Here is a 17,069-nt window from a genome sequence, read left to right as displayed (position 1 = left end):
AATTAATTTTTGGCTGTGTTGGGTCTTCGTTGCTGTGCGCGGGCTTTCTCTAGTTGCAGTGAGCAGGGGCTACTCTTCATTGCAGTACGTGGGCTTCTCATTGTCGTGGCTTCTCTTGTTGCGGAGCACGGGCTCTAGGTGTGCAGACTTCAGTAGTTGTGGCACGTGGGCTCAGTAGTTGTGGCGCACGGGCTTAGTTGCTCCACAGCATGTGGCATCTTCCTGGGCCAGGGCTCGAACCCTTGTCCCTTGCATTGGCAGGCGGATTCTTAACCACGGCGCCACCAGGGAAGCCCAAGGGGTAAGGTCTTGATTGGTGACAGTACGTTTTACTATCCCCTGTTCTTCAGGGAAAAATTGGGAGATTTTGCCCTGCTAGTTTAAGGATTGTTAAACATTTTGAATGGTCTTGAGCACTGCTAGGCGATCTAATGCCTGGCACATAGTAGGTACATAGAAATACTTGTGGAATGAATGAATATGTAGTCAGTTAAATGGGTAAGGCTGAATTACAATATCAGGTGACTTGCTTGTTCATGTTTCAGCTCTCCTGCATACTCTAGTGGTGTTTACTGGGTCCTTAAATTTTCCTTAGCAAAGAACATCAAAAGCGCTACGTTATAAACACACACCTACTCTTCAAATAAAAATGTAGAGGGTACTATTTACATATTTTAAGTGGTCCCATAGCAATTTGTGTAGTCCTCTATCATAGCAGTAATCAACTGTATTCAATTATGTTTGCCTGTCTCTCTCTCAATAGTCTTTGAGTTTCTTCAGGGTTGGGATCGTCTCTTATTGATATTTACACAGGCGTCCCTCTGTATCCATGAGTTCCACATCCGTGGATACAGAGCGCCAACTATGGGACTTGAGCATCCACGGATTTTGGTGTCCATGGGAGATCCTGGACCAATCCCACACAGATACCGAGGGACCACCGTTTGCCCAGCACCTAGCATGGGGCTTGGCAACAATGCCTGTTGAAAGGACATATACATGATATGATAAAGCGTGGTGGAAAGAAAACATGTGAGTTACCAACACCCCAGAGAAGCCTTGTCTGATTCCTATAAAATATACTCATTTCCCTTAGAAAAACACAATTCTTACCCTACCTATGTAGAATTTAGCTCCTTGACATCTAATTGTATATAAAGCCCTCGATGAGCTGGAACAACGTATTCTCACCCCAAGCAGGCCTGGTAAATGAACTGTTATCGTCAGTAAATGATCAATACGAATTGGGAAGTGAGCTTCCAGGGTCTGAGACTTGCAAGCTGGAGACAGACTGCTCCGGTTCCGAGTGGGTCGGTGTGGGCACTGATCAACCCACCCAACCGCAGGATCCAGGTCTTCAGCCTTTTCCGCCGGGGGAGCCTCTGCAGGACTCCCCACCCTTCCTCATACCCCTCCCGTGGAGACCCCCCTCTGCCCGCACTTCCCCCTTCAGGGCGCCCCCGTCCCGGTGCCCCCTCCGGACTTCTCCTCTGGGATCCTCCACCCTCCTGACTTCCCCGCCCCCTCCAACACAACTTCCGCCCGCGCCCCTTCCCCACAGGCCGAACTTCCGGCCGGCGCCCCCTCCCTGCAGGCGGGACTTCCGCCCGCGCCCCCTCCCCTCGCCGAGCCGTCGCGTCCTCCAGCCCGAGGCGAGCCGGGGCGCGTGCTCTCGCGCTCTCCCTCCCCGGCCACGGGCTGCAGCGGCGCAGAGGCGGCGGCGGCGGCGGCGTCCGGAGGCTGCGGGCGCGCTCCTCCCCCTTCTGCCTTCCCTCCTGCTCCTCCTCCTGCTGCTCCTCGTCGTCGCCCGCTCGGCCCGAGCTGCGAGCGGCAAGATGGCGGCGCCCAGGCCGCCGCCCGGCAGGCTGTCCGGCGTCATGGTGCCCGCGCCCATCCAGGACCTGGAGGCTCTCCGCGCGCTGACGGCGCTCTTCAAAGAGCAGCGGAATCGGTAACGGCTCGGGCGGCGCGAGCGTCGGGGGCGGCCCGGTGGGGCTGCGGGAGCGGGGCGGGGGCGCGGCAGCTGGGGAGCGGGCCGCCCCCTCCTCCCGGGACGGCCGCGGGGTGGCGGCCTCCGCGATGCGCCCGAGGGGCCCCGGGCCGCCGATGCCAGGCCCGCGTCCTCCCCCGCCCGGTCCCCGAGGTGCCCCGGGGGGCTGACACCTGTTCCCTGCCCGTCAGTACAGGTGTGAAGCCGGGTGCAGGAAGGGGGACCGAGCCAAGTGAGCCCTTGGCCGTCTGCTGCCTGTTTGGTTAGCTGAGTCGCGTTGATGGCGCCCCTGTAACGGAAACAGACCGACAGGCCGCCGGAGTCAGCATACGTGCTGGTGGGGGAGAGACACGTTACAGATGTGCAAGGTGGGAGGTGGCGTCACTCCATTCGGCCTGTCAGCTCAGGCTTTGCATCCCCAGTGGTGGCCGCGCTTTGTGGAGAGGCCACTTCAATCCTCCCTCTGCCATTGAAGGGCCAGATGGCCATTGTCAAAGGTGCCCAGGAATCTGACAGACCTGGATTTGGTTCCTGGCCCTAGAAGCTGTGCGTGCGTTATTGTGCAGTTTTTCCAAGCCTTAAGATTTCTTGCGTAAAAATGGGAATATAATACATGACTTCATTTCTGAATTGTACAGAGGAATAAATGAAGTAAAGCATGTGAAAATATAAAGTATGTGATGCCCTCAGTCAGTGCCTGTTTGATTTTGTTCTAGTCTTCTCTGGGCCCCAGTTTCCATGTCTGTTTAATAGGAATAATGTTGGACAGTACCTTTCTGGGGACATTGTTTGTCAGGATTAAATGAGATAATGCATATTAAATCCTTAGCACGTACCTGACACATAGTACTAAGTAAATGCTCGCTGATACTATCCTTTAACACATTTATGGGTGGTCCCCCATGTGCCAGGTTTTGTGCTAGGTGATGAAGTTGAAAAATAAAATGTCTTCTCCTGGAAAGTCCTGTTCTGGGGAACCAGCAGATAGTAAAGAGTAGAGTGTAGAAGTCCTAGAGGTCCCTTTGATCTGAGCACTTCTGCTGCCTTAAATCACAATAAGAAGTGTTGAGCAATTGAAAGAGTGCTAAGAGCCCAGGGCACTGCTCCTTGGGATTTTTGGGAGATATGTTCATTGATATGACACTCTGGAAGATGTGTTGAATGAGTTACTGCTTGGGCATATCTATACCCTGACGGACCGTCCTTTTAGTCAGTAATCAGTCATCAACCTTTATTAAGCACCTACTCTGAAACAGGTTCTTTTCTAGAGGCTGAAGGTGCAGAGATGAATGTGATACCCCCCTTTTTTCAAGCATGTTGGAGTAATTGCTGTGTAAACAAATTGTAATGGGGGGTCTAGACAAGAAGAGGTAGTGGCACGGGGGGATCTGCGGACCTCATGGATAGATTGGTGGGCCAGGAAAGGTTTTCGATTACTTTGGCTTCATGGCTTACAGATGAGAGGGCTAATTAGAAAGAACAGTATGTGCAAAGGGACTGTGTGCTGATTTTGCACAGTTTCTGAGTGGTTTAAATGAGATAACATAGGTAAGGTGTATGGTACAGAGGAGATGGTCAAATATCAGGTCTCTCTTTATAACCTGGAGGATAAAATCCAACACCCCGAGCCAGTTTACAAGACCTTTCTTGACTCTGTCCCTTGTGAGGGGAACCATTGAAGGTTCTTTCAAGGGCATGGCATGGCAAGATCTGTATATTAGAAAGATCTCTGACTGCCATTGTTGGGGATACATTAGGGTGAGGGTAGAGGCAGGGGACTTTTAAGAAGTTGATGCAGAAGCCCAAGTGAAAGAGAAAAGTGCCTGAATTTAGGATATTGTCTATGGGGGTGGGTAGGATAAATATTGAAAAATATTTATAAGATTGAATAGACAAGACTCAGGGACCAATTGGATTGTTGGGGAAGAATGAGGAAGTGAAGATGCGTCCCATATTTGACTTGAGTTTTTCCTGGGGCTGGCAGGAAGTTTGTCCTAATTCCAGGCGGAGTTTGAAGACTAGGAAAGGTGAACTGATGTGCAGGTCTTGGGATAGGGAGGCATATAGTTGTGTGGTGGGGCAGAGAGCCCTTGATGAGAGTTTGTGAGATCCGGCTTCTGGTCCTGATTCTGCCACTACTTCTTTGTGTGTCTTTGGGCAAATCACTAGTTGCCCCTCACAGAAACTCATGGGGTGTCCAGAGTCCAGCTGCTCTGAGAGAATCCATCCAATGTCGATGGACCCAGAAGCAGGATGGACCGAGGTGTTAGGGGTTGGATGGGATGTAAAGCGAAGCAAAATGAGGCCTCCGAGTAGCAAATAGAAAAACACCGGACAAAGCAAAAACGTACTGAGGAAAGCAAGAAAGTAATTGATGGAACAAAAGAATTCCTCTCCCCTTGAGTGTGGGCTGAACTTAGCGACTTATTTGTAAATAATAGACATGGGGGAAGTGACAGTGTGTGACTTTTGAGACACAAAAGGCCGTGCAGCTTCCCCTTTGCTTTCTCTCTGGGATCACTCACTCTGGCAAAGCCAGCTGCCATGTTGTGAGGACACCCGAGCGTCCACGTAGCGCAATCTGTGTGGTGAGGAACTGAGGCCTCCGGCCAGCAGCCGCGTGGTGACCAGCGGGGAGTGGATCCTCTCAGTCCCAGGCAAGCCCGCAGCCGTGTGTGCAGGCTCTCGAGACTGGCCTGTGTGAGACCATAAATGTGACTGCTTCAAACTGCTCAGTTTCGGGGTAGTTTGCTATATATACTGGTATATAGATCAGCAATATACCAATCTAAAATTTTTGTCCTGTGGATTAAACCCATATTCTATAACCCACTCCTTGAATAGTGTCTTAACCACTAAAATCTGTAAAAAAAATTGCTTACGGTCATAAAATATCAGTACTAAGAGGCTATTCAGTTATTTCTTCTTTGTGGAAGGTAGGTCTCTTTATTAATTGTTTTAAATTCGTTTTATACCTTTTTAATGTACGTATCTGCATTTTTAACATTTAACAAGTGATTTTTCTTGCTGTGCTCCGAGTCTTTACAAGTCATGCTAGATTCTTTCTGGAACAGAGTAAGATGTAAGTACATTAAGGATTCTGTTTTCAGCCTTATCCTGGCGGTTTTATTTTCCAACCCTTTAGTTACCCTTATGATGTATTTCTTCATCATTTACCTTTATGATGTATGCAGACCCCTCTATTAAAGTGTAGAGCCAGGTGAGATTGGTTGTCGTACTGTATACCTCCACTGTCCGTGCAGCCACTCGTGACATGTGGCTGTTTAAATTAATTAGCAATAAGTAAAATTAATAATTCCATTCCTTGTACCAGCCACATTTGAAGTACTCGGTAGGCAGTCACGTGTGGCTGGTGGTTACCTTATTGGACCATGCAGATACAGAATTTTTCCGTCACCACAGTAAGTTCTGTTGAGTAATGCTACTCTCTGTTTTTTTCTGTAGGGAAGATTATGTTCTGGTTCTTGAGTATTCATGAAACAGTGTAACATTTGGATACTGCTTTCTGTAAATTCTTCTCATGCTGAAACTGATACCTCATTGCTCTTCCATCTGATAAGCTTCTTGAATAAAGTGAATGTTTCACATTCCCTGTATCCCTAGCATCTAGCATACAGTCTGATAATTGTAGGTGCTTAGCAAATTGCTGCTATTTGTATAAGTGATTACTCATGGTGCGTGCGTAGTCTTTTTTCTTCCATGTTCATGTAGATAATATTTTTTTTAAGCTTTTCTCAGTGTGGCTACTTTTTTCTTGTTAACCTATGTTTAGTCAAAATTATTTTTCTGATTACTTCCTTCACGGCCTTGTATATCCTATATAATAGTGCAGATACTTCCCTCCATACTTTGGGACCCCTTTACCTTATAAAGTATTTTCCCTTTTTTAAAGAAAGAACATATTAGATTCTAACATATTTACTATGTAATTATTAATAATGGTTTCTTATTTGTTCTCTGTCTCCTTCCAGAACGAAGGCCTATGAGGACAGAGATGGTTGGCTTTTTTGTAATTATCCTGTTTGGATAATGCTTCTTGAATTGGGTGTCTTTGAACAGTTTAGGAAATTGTCAGCCAGTGTTTCGTCAAATACTGCTTCTCTCCTGTTCTTTCCTTTCCTTCAAGGACTGTAATTACACATATGTTAAACCTTTCCCTGTATTTTGTGTCTCAAAGCCTCCTTTCTGTACTTCCCATTCTCTCCGAGCTTTGGTTTGAAATTTTTCTGCTAATCTGCCTTCTAGTTCTCTATTCCTTTTTTCTGCTGTGTCTAATCTGCTATCATCTATTGTGTTCTTAGTTTCAGGTATTGTATTTTTGAGTTATTGTATTGCAGAATTTCTGTTTGATTTTTTTAAATGGATTACTCTGTTGAAATTCATTTTGTCATTTACCTTCTTAAGCATATTAATTATAGTTTTTGTTTTAGAGAATGTGCCTGATAACTGTCTATTGTCATTTTCTGTCTTCTTGTGTTTAGTCATTTGGTCCTGTCTTTTATTGAGTGCTGAATGTTGTGTAAGGAGTGTTAAGCCCATTTCCAAAATATTTGCAAACTCTCAACCAAAGTCAATCTAAAAATTATTTATTTCAACAAATGGTGGTGGTAGAACAACTTGATAATCTAATTGGAATAAAATGAACGTTGACCCATTCCTTGGACCATTCACAAAAAATATTTCGACATGGATTGTAGACCTAAACATAAAAGCTAAAACTATAAAATGTTTAGAAGATGGGAGAATATCTTTGTGATCTTGTGTGTAGGCAGACATTTCTTATCCAGGACACAGATAACATTAACCTTGCAAGAAAAAATTGATTATCAAGCTAGACTTTATCAAAATTTTAAAAACTTCTGCTCATCAAAAGACACCATTAAGAAAATGAAAAAGGCAAGCCATAGACTGAAAATATTTGCAATACATATATCTGACAAAGAACTTGCTTTGGAATATATAAAAGTGCTCCTGCAACTCAATAATAAAAAGACAATCCAATTAAAAAATTGGTCATAAAAATCTGTGCTTTACAAAGGAAGATTATATAAATGGCCAGCAAACACATGATAAAGTACTCAACATCATTAATCATCAAGAAAATGCATATTAAAACAATGAGACACCACTCTACACTCATTAGGATGGCTGTTACCAAAAAATGGAAAATAAGTGTTGGTGAGGATGTGGAGAATTTGGAACCCTTGTACATTGCTGGTGGGAATGTGAAATGGTTCAGCCACTATGGAAAACAGTTTGGTGGAACCTCAGAAAGCTAAACACAGAATATGACCCAGCAGTTCCACTCTTAGGTGTGTACGTACCCAAGAGAGTTGAAAGCAGGGACTCAAACAGATACTTTTATGCCAGTGTTCATTGAGGTATTATTCACAATAGTCAAGAGATGGAAACAACCTAAGTGTCCATCAGCAGATGAATGGATAAACAAAATGTGGTATGTACCTACAGTGGAATATTATTTAGCCATGAAAAGGAATAAAGTACTGATACATGCTATAATGTGGGTGAACCTTGAACACATGCTAAGTGAAAGAAGCCAGGCATAAAAGGACAAATATTATAAGATTCCACCTCTATGAAGTACTTAGAATTGGCAAATTCACAGAGACAGAAAGGAGATTAGAGATTACCAGGGGTTGGTGGGGGGAGTTATTGTTTAATGGTTACAGAGTTTGTTTGGGGTCTTAGAAAAGTTTTGGAATTAGTGGTGATGGTTGTACAACATTATGAATGTAATTAAAGCCGCTGAATTCTACACTTAAAGATGGTCAGAATGGCAAATTTTATGTTACATATTTGTTTTACCACAATTTAAAAAGTTAATAATGTAATATACCAAAATCCATCAAATTATGTAGTTTAAATGAGTGAATTATATGCTTTGTTAATTATATCTCAATAAAGCTGTTATAAACAAGTAAAACCATAATGAGATACCTCTGCATACTCATTAGAATTGCTAGGATTAGAATGACTGACAGTACCAAATTTTGGCAAGGATGTGGAGCAACTGGAACTCTCGTACATTGCTGGTGGGAGTGTAAATGGTGCAACTGCTTTGGGAAACATTTTGGCAGTTTTTTATAAAGTTAAATGTACCCTTGCCTATGACCCTAGGTATTTACCCTAGAACATATGTTCACAAAAGGCTTGTAAAAGAATGTTTATAGCAGCTCTATTGGTAATAGCCAAATACTGGAACCAACTCGAATGTCCGTCAATGGGAGAATGGCTAAAACTGCCCGGTAATTGAAATGAATGAACCACCAGTATACACAACAACATGGACGAATCTCAAAACGTACTGAATGCAAGGAGCTAGACAAAGAGTACATACTGTATGATTCTATGAAGTTCTACAATTGGCAAAGCTAATCTTGTCTGTATCGCTAATTGGCAATACAGACATGAACAATGGTTGTCAAAGGAGGTTGGGGGTTGACTGGGAAGGAGCATGAGGGAATTTTCTGGAGTAAAGGAAATGTGCTCTGCCTAGATGGGTATTGGTTGCCTGGATTTGACACAACTTGTTAAACGCTAATGATCTGTGTAATTCACTGTATGTAAGTTATATCTGTTTTCTGTGTGTAAAATTATTGTCCTTCTCCTTGCCACCCCCAGAAGAACTTACTTGAGCTAAATCTCAGACTTTGTGGTAAAACAATGTTTGTGAATTGTAAAATTTGCTCTAAGAAAAGAAAGGTTTATCTAATGTTCTTCATACAGTTAGAGTGAGTCAGGCTTTGTTCTACGTTTTCATCTATGCCGGACAGTGCTGTCTGTTTCCAGAGCCTGAGATGAGCTGAAGTGACTGATGTGTGAGTGCATGAAATGCTTGAAACCAAATGTAGAAAGAAATGGAAGTCATTCTGGAAGGAAAAGGGAAGTAATGTGGCGCTGGAAATTTCACCTCATTGTCCACTGAAAATTGCAGTGTGAGGGTGCTTTTGGAATCTTGCATTGCAGGCATAGCCGTAGTGTGATATCATCCTACTGCTGTGGAACCTGAGATCTCCTTCCTCCCGGGTAGGAGTGGGATTTGCCTCGGCTTTTTGTGACCTGTGAATAATGCAGGGGCTGTTTTGCAGAGTGACTGAAATTGTTTTGTTTTCTAAACAATTTGAGTTCGGGGAGCTTCTTCCTCTCCCCATTGAAATGTGTCAGTATGAAATATTGATATCTTTTTGGACTCAGTGGGTTTCAGGGGAAAAAGACTTTTGTAAGGCATAGGTCTAGTTTCAAATCTAAGTACTGCAACATACTAGCTGCATGAACTGCAAATGTTTTTAACTTCTCTGAGCCTCAGTTCTACCCTGGTAGAACAGGTATTATAATAATGCCTACCTTGTAGGGTTGATGTGGGTATTAGGGGGTGCTGGATGTCGAGTCTGGAATGGTGCCTGGCATGTAGTTGATGCCAGCAAACACCACTATTATTATTGCCGGCTCTAGTCAGAATCAGGAGTGAAAAGAAGTGAAAAGTGTGGTAATTCTTGAATTTTTTTCATATTTTAAAATAGTGCTTGTAAAATTTTTAATTTCATCTCAATTCCATGATCAAGTTCTTGTTTTAATAGGCTTTGGAACTGCCTCTGGAACTTTAGAATAAGGAATAGATTTAATAACTCAAGTCAGTGGAAGAAGATTGGTTTTTCAGATCCAAAAGATGTAGGCAGTAACTTCTTACAAAATCTTAATTCCTTGGTAGAAAGGTATTTTAGCGATATTAGATAATTTTAAAAAGTTATAGAATTTCCAATAAAAAAGTGAGTACTTGACAGTAACTTACATTATGACATGAGCAGAGGAATTTAAATGATTTTGCGTGGAGTGACTGTGCTTTCTTTAGGAGCTGACATTTTAGAAAACCATACTTGTGTACTCTAAGGAAAAAGGAAATTGAAGCTTTCCGTTAACTTTCACTCTAGTGTTTTTGTTGGTTTGTTTGCTTATTTTTAAACTCTTGTCAAGTCAAAACCCACAAATATATAATAATGTTAATGCCTTTATGGAGGACGATATAACAGATAATCTAACAAGTACCCATGTATTTCACTTGAAAAATCAACAAATGTTACAATTTTGTCTTGTTCTCTCAAAATCCAAAACATTACTGATATTGTTAATGTCCTTGGTATTAGAACAAATAACCCCACAAGTTAGCAGCTTGAAGCCACAGGCATTTATTGTTTCACACAGTTTATTAGGGTCCGGAATCTGGGAGCTGCTTTGCTGGGTGGATCTGGCTTGGGGTCTTGCGCGAGGCTGCAGTCAAGCCGTGGGCCAGGTCTGTGGTCTCCCGAAGGCCTCACTGGGGTGGGAGGTCGGGGTTCCACGCTCACACGAGTGGCTCTGGGCAGAAAGCTCCAGTTCCTCACCACGTGGAGCCCTCCCTAGGGCTGCTCGTGCCTCGGCAGCCGGCTTGTTCGAAAGCGAGTGATCCAAGAGAGCCCGCCCAAGATGGGAGCTGGGGTGCCTTTATCATCTTGGAAAGGACATACCTTACTACTGCGTGTTCTAAGGGTCACACAGAAGGGCGTGAATGCCCGGAGATGAGAATGGTGGGTAGGGCTCTTTGTTTCACTTTCCAGTCTCATTCCTCTCTCCCTTGTACATGTTATACTGTATGTTTTATGCTGTACACTCTGCAGTTTGCATCTTTAATTTTTGCTCTGTTTTCGAGTGTTACCAGTTTTTATACATAGAGAGCTAGATCATTAACTTCAACTGCTGTAGAGTGTCCCTTCATAAGCTTACATCATAATTTACCTACCTTTTTTCTTACTGATGGGTATTGGATTTGTCCTGAAGTTTTGGTAATTCAAACAGTACTGCAGGGACCATCTTTACACATGTCTCCTTGTATACCTGAGCCTTTGGATTTTTTTTTTCCCCAAAGCAGAATTTGAGGTAGGGACTTGGGTGAAGTACCCAGCAGTCAGGAGTGTGGGACGGGGGGAAGCTAGGTGTGGAAGGGGGAACAGCCAATGTAGGGATGCCGTATTGAGTGGTGACTGTTGTAGGCAGCTGGAGCTCAACCCCACTGGGTGTCCCTGAGGGCTGCACCTCCAAATAATCTGTGCACAGGGCTGGGTGATTTATCTCTTAACCTGTTGCCCACTGGTTGAGAATTGCCCCTGGGGTTGTTATCTAGATGGACCAAGGCTGTGCGGTGAGGGACTCTGTGAACATTTGTTACGGCGTGCTCTTCTTCTGAGACCTCCTCTTGCCTGATACTGTTCACTCAGTCACGGGCTCTTGGAGGCTATAGCTGTTTGGAATCTAAAAGGAAAGACCTGGACAGGAGTGTTAGTGCAGTAAGTTCAGTCCCCACTGCTGAAGACTGTCCTGAGGCCGTAATTGGATAATCATCTCCCTGCTCCAGCTTCCAGTCTAGACTTCCCTGACTTTCCCCCAGTACTGTAGCTGGGCTGTCATGCCGAGGGGGCTGAGCCCTTGGTTGCCTCTCTCCTCTCAGTCTGTGGTTGCTGCAGCTGCCTGTTTGTGGCTATCCCTAGACATGGAAGTACCAAGAGACAGCCCATTGAACCCCTGAGTTCCAGATTACTCCTCCCGGTGCCCAGCTTGTAGTAGCAACTGTTCCTGATAATCAGGGTGGGTTTCTCCTGCCAGTGTAGTCACTCTTCTTTGCCTGCTGGTTCACCGGCTTGAGAATCTCAAAGTGATCATTCTGTGTATCTAGTTTAAGATACACTAGATCCTTTTCTGTGCTCCCTGATGGAGACGTTCTTTGTCTTGGCCCTAGGGCTTAGTCCAGCACAGTCTAGAGTTGCGGGGTTGGGAAGCACAAATTCTGCAGGTATGTCATTGGGAGTGGTGAGGAAAGGGACCAGTTTTTCTTAGGGTTAGATTTTCTCTTTGAACTTCTAGTTTGCTGGCTCACCTTGAGAAATTTGTTACATTTTCTCCCTTTCTGGGCTCACTCCTCCTTGTATAATGATGTTGCGTTTTCTTCCACCTATTTCCCCAATGACCCCAGCCTAAGATCAGGTTTTCCTGCTATTGGTGATTTGTGTCATAGTGATATTGGGATATCGTGTGTCTGGTCACTAAGCTAGCCAGCATCTTGGACCGGGTTCCATCTCTGAAGCTCTCTTGGCTTTGTCCTGACGTTGGAGATGCACAGCTTTGCAGGTAACCCATACATAGGGCTGCACTGAGTCCAGCTTTTTCTCTCTCTGCAGATGCAGGGGAGTCCTGTCCTAACACTGACTTTTACGTAGTGACTCTGATCGCCACAAGGTGTAGGCGGCTTTTGGTTCTCGTCATCCTGCCAGAGTTGAATTGCAGATGACCTTAGGCCATTCTGAAATGTTCCACTCTGGTTTTAGACCTGATTATAGCCAAGTGTTTCCCGTCAGTTTCTGGTGTGTGGAGATATTCACCTTGTTTTAAAGTTGGGCTCTATATTTATAATTTTTAGAAATAAACATATGATTACCGTGTCTGGAATGGAGGGGAGATGTTTAAAGTGTGAACTCCTTTCTCACTGCACTTTCATTTCATAATGCAATAGACTTTTATATGTGTTTCCCCTGACTTGGTTGTGACTTTGCTGTGGGCAGGGTCTGTCTTCTTTATGGTATCTTCTAGCATAGTGCCCAGTCCATTGTGAGTGCTTAATATATGTTGAACTGAATAAACAGTGAAGAGCCAATGGCTGTAATAAAGAAAGTCACTTAGCACTGACAGCCAGTCAGTAATGACTGCTCTGATTGCTCGAAAGCTATTAATTCGATTTACCGTGTTAGTTATTTACTTGTTTAATTACCTCACATATGCTGTGTACCATGCTGTGTGTTTAGTGATGCAACTCTAGTTGGTACAGTGTAAGTAACTATTTCTAGCTCACTTCAAACCACTAAAGGGGGAATAGCTCAAATGCTGTAATGTTAAACTTGTAACTTCGTTCCTTTCCTCCTACACACACTCCTAATTTTCCCTCAGGTTTTAATGACCATTTCAACCCCTACTGAAAGCCTTTTTGACCTATGTGCTTCTGTCCTATGTTCCCCTTTCCTCTTTCAAGGAACTTCACTAGAGTATTGTGATCACTTAGTCACCTCCCAGTCTCACTAGAATGAGAACAATCTGAGGGCAGGATTCATCTTACTTACCTCTGTATTTTCAGTACCTGCTAGCACATCATGAGCACTTGGTTGTATTTTTATTATTTCCTTAGATTATTTAATTTTCTGGGGTCATTAGATATAAAGTGAGAGCACAGAGGAAAGACTCTAGTAAGAGGTATAAAAAATTATCAAATAATGACAGATGATGATGATTTCAAGAGGTAGAAAATGTTTTGGTGTTCCTCATTGCTCGCATCAGTATGTTGACTAACTTTCATAAGGAAAGGGAATATTGAGCACTTCAGAGGTCAGCATAGTGCAGAACTCAAAATTAACCTATCATCTGCATGTACACACATTCACATAGCTTTTCCCCAAACATTGCTGAGCCTCTGACCAACAAGAGTCTTTGGCTGCACCAAAAACAAAAACAAAACGGGCTTCCCTGGTGGTGCAGCAGTTAAGAATCCACCTGCCAATGCAGGGGACACGGGTTCGAGCCCTGGTCCGGGAAGATCCCACATGCCACGGAGCAGCTAAGCCCATGTGCCACAACTACTGAGCTTGTGCTCTAGAGCCCGCGAGCCACAACTACTGAGCCTGTGTGCCGCAACGACTGAAGCCCGCGTGCCTAGAGCCCGTGCTCCCAACAAGAGAAGCCACCGCAATGAGAAGCCCGCGCGCAGCAACGAAGACCCAACGCAGCCAAAAATAAATAAATAAATAAATAAATAAATAAATAAATAAAAAGAGTTGGAGAGGAAGGTCATTATTAAAAAAAAAAAAAGAAACGAAACAATCCCCCTCCAAAAGAAACCCACACCACTTGTCAGCTTAGCAAAGGACGCCATATGCTGTCTTGACTCAACCATGATTCAGATCAGCTGTGTTGAGAGAGAACCTCAATTACGCTACACTATAAAAAGAACTTCGTAGAGTGTGGTGACAGTTTCCTTTATTTTTACCTGTGCCATGAGCTGGAATACCACACAGAACTACTTGGTAAGGTGTTCTGACTCAGCTTCAAAATACCAATGTGGTCAGTGTGAGCCACCCTGCACATCCAATTATCTTAAATGGACAAAGTAGACAGGAAGAAGTTTGAGCCAGCAAATCAAAATAAATAAGGTTAGAATTGTGACCAACCATGCCCCCAGAGGAGAGTTTCTCAGCTCTTTCGTTCTTCCAGTCTTTTGTAGTGGTCCCTGGACCCGAGGGTGTGGTCACTGGACTGTGGGCAAGGACCCTCATTCAAAGACCAAGGAACCCTGGGGCTCACTCTAGGCTGAGTCAACCTCTCTGACGGCCACAAGCCCAGAGAAGTCACATTAGAGGTAAGAGGACGATTTGTAAGCTAGGGATATGCTCACGGTAGCCGTGGAGATTTTATACATAGTGCTTAGTTAAGTGCCGGGCACGGAATAAGCACAGTTTAAGTGTTAGTGGCTATCTTCCTCATTGAGAATATTACAAAACTCGATCAAAAGACACTAAAGAAAACATAAATGGTTATACCATTACATGATAGGAAACTGCAATAACGTAGAGACATCAGTTCTCCCCAAGTTGACCTGTGGTTTCAGTGCCATTCAAAATAAAATCTCAACGGGGTTTTTGCTAGACATTCACGAGCTGATTTTCTGATTAAAATGGGAAACTCCTGGGTTTCCTGTTACTCTCTGACTCCCTTAAGGCTTTGAATGGACCCTTTTCTGACTCCTCAGCTTTTAAAACCCTTCCCGTGTGCAAAATTCCCTATGTCCTCAACCTCTCTGAACATTCCTTTCACCTTCTTGATCTAGGTGAAGTACGGCTCACTTCTAAGGACAAACCTTTCCCAGAAGGTCCTTAAAGTGGGCTGTTTTCTCCTATATCCAGTGTACTGCTTGGCTTGAAGGTGTGTAGGTGTGAAGGTGATTGTCATTGCTGCTTTCAGAACTTGTTCCTCCAAAACCCCTCCAACTTTTCATCTCATGCCATCAGAGTATACCTCATGGATAATCTCTTCTGCTCTTAAAAGATCTGTTGGTCTCTCTATGTCGTTCCTTAAAGAATTTAGCTCTAGTTCACTGTTAACTCTGCATTACTTCTGCTGTCTTAAATCTTGGTTATTTTAGTTTTTACATAGATTATCCTTTCATTACCCTGACCTTTTATTTCTTGACTTTCTCTCCTTCAGTGAACTTGGACACCTCCTTCCTCCCATCTCACCACACATTGCCACGTGCTACCCAGGCCTTATGATTAACCATGGCTGCATTCCCTCCACAATCTTAATTCCAAGAGTCCCACTCTGGCTGCCTGTTGGATCCTGTCTCTCCGGGTCCCCTGTTCCAACGAGTCTTCAGCCCCACCAGGACCCACAGTCTGTTGGTCCTACTCCTTCCTATTCACTGTCCCTTTGGTTCCTTATGTTCACATTTCCCTTCTTAAATCCAGTTTAGATCTAAGGATCAGTAATAAAGCATTTCCTTGTATACTTTCTCATTTCCCTTGCCTCTTCTCCTAACTTTGTCATACTTTCCTGGTAAAACTTCAGCTCTAGTTAAATCCAGCTTGCTGTTTCCTTTGTGTCTGCACCCAAATAACTGAATGAGGATGGAGAAAAACTTACAATCATACTGATTGGTCTTTCTGTAAGTGGTTGATCACTGACCTCGGATAGGCATTTAGTTCTGCCCGGCAGTCCTGCTATTTCCCTAGCCCATTTAATTCTCCTGCTTTCCTAGTCAACTGCTTTATGCCTTTTGCTCTCCCTAAGTCTCCGTTGCCTCTCACTCATCCTCATTCCCAGTTTCCTATTTTTTTGAAAAAATAGGGGCAACCAGAAGATAATTTCCAGGAACTCCCACTACCCTCTCTACCCCCTACTTGTATCTGTCCCCATAATTTGCCTTCCCTCTGTTAACTGTCGGTGAACTGTCTTGCTTCAGATGCCCGCCCCCCTCAGGTCTGCACTAAATTCTGCTCCCTTTTGCGTACGTTGCTCCAACAATTCTCTTTTTTCCCCCCCTCTCTTTCTTAAATCATCAGTTTTACCTTTTCTGTTAGATTGTTCTCATCAGTTTATAGATCTGCTGTAATTTTTCCCATCCTAAGAAAAATCTCTCCCCAATTTCCCTGATTTTTCTCTGCTCCCATTTATAATAAAGCTTCTCTAAAGAGTTTTTTATATTCACCTACTACAATTTCTCTTTTCTCTTGAACCCATTCCACATTGCCAAGTCCATTGGTCTTCATCTTAAATCCTTATCTTACTGGATTTAAGATAAATCTTAAAATCTTAAATCTTACTGGATAAATCCTTATCAGCTGCAGTTGATGTAGTTCATCACTTCTTTCTCCTTGAAACCCCTTCTTCATTTGGCTTCTAGAACACCACCCCCTTCGGATTCTCCTCTCTTGTTGGCTTTTCTCTCTGAGGTCCAGAGCTCAGTCCTCAGGCCTCTCCTCCCCACCTACCTGTACTCTCCTGGCAATTGCATTCAGCCTTGGGGTTTTACTACTTTACATTTGATGGTAACTCTAGCAGTTTTCTTTAGCTGGACTTTTCTCCTGATCTCCAAACTTGTATGTTCATCTGCCTACTCCACATTTCCACTTGTATTTCTAGTAAGTACCTCAAATGTAACAAATCTCCATCTGAACTCCGGATTCCCCCCTCCTCCATATATCTTTACAGCAGTCTCCTCTAACTCAGTAAACAGCAGATACATCTGTCCATTTATTGCTCAGGCCAAAGTTTGGAGCCATCCTTGGCTCCCCCTTCTCAGATAACCCTCATAATAATTTATCATCAAGTCTTATTGGCTCCATCTTCAGAATATATTCAGAATCTGGTCCGTGCTTATTATGTCTGCCTCTGCCACTCTTTTCCAAGAACAGTGTCCTGACTGATCTCCTGTTGTCTTTTCTTTCTCCTGCTATGATCAGTTCTTTACAGA

The 17,069-nt window shown here is 43.8% G+C and overlaps 1 protein-coding gene across 1 annotated transcript in view; it reads left to right on the top strand.

Moving 5' to 3' along the window:
- The first annotated feature begins 1,605 nt into the window (after positions 1-1,605).
- ATXN10 (ataxin 10) overlaps positions 1,606-17,069 on the top strand; it is a 153,775-nt gene continuing 138,311 nt past the window's right edge. Inside the window, exon 1 of the mRNA XM_082422439.1 lies at positions 1,606-1,951. Within this exon, the coding sequence (XP_082278565.1) occupies positions 1,836-1,951 (116 nt within the window). The 5' untranslated portion in view covers positions 1,606-1,835. The remainder of the gene's footprint in view (positions 1,952-17,069) is intronic.

Source organism: Balaenoptera physalus, assembly GCF_965194825.1.
Source record: "Balaenoptera physalus genome assembly, chromosome: 13".
NCBI classification, from domain to species: domain Eukaryota; kingdom Metazoa; phylum Chordata; class Mammalia; order Artiodactyla; family Balaenopteridae; genus Balaenoptera; species Balaenoptera physalus.
The sequence above is the reverse complement of the archived record's forward strand: the minus strand, read 5'-3'. Positions and strand labels throughout refer to the sequence as shown.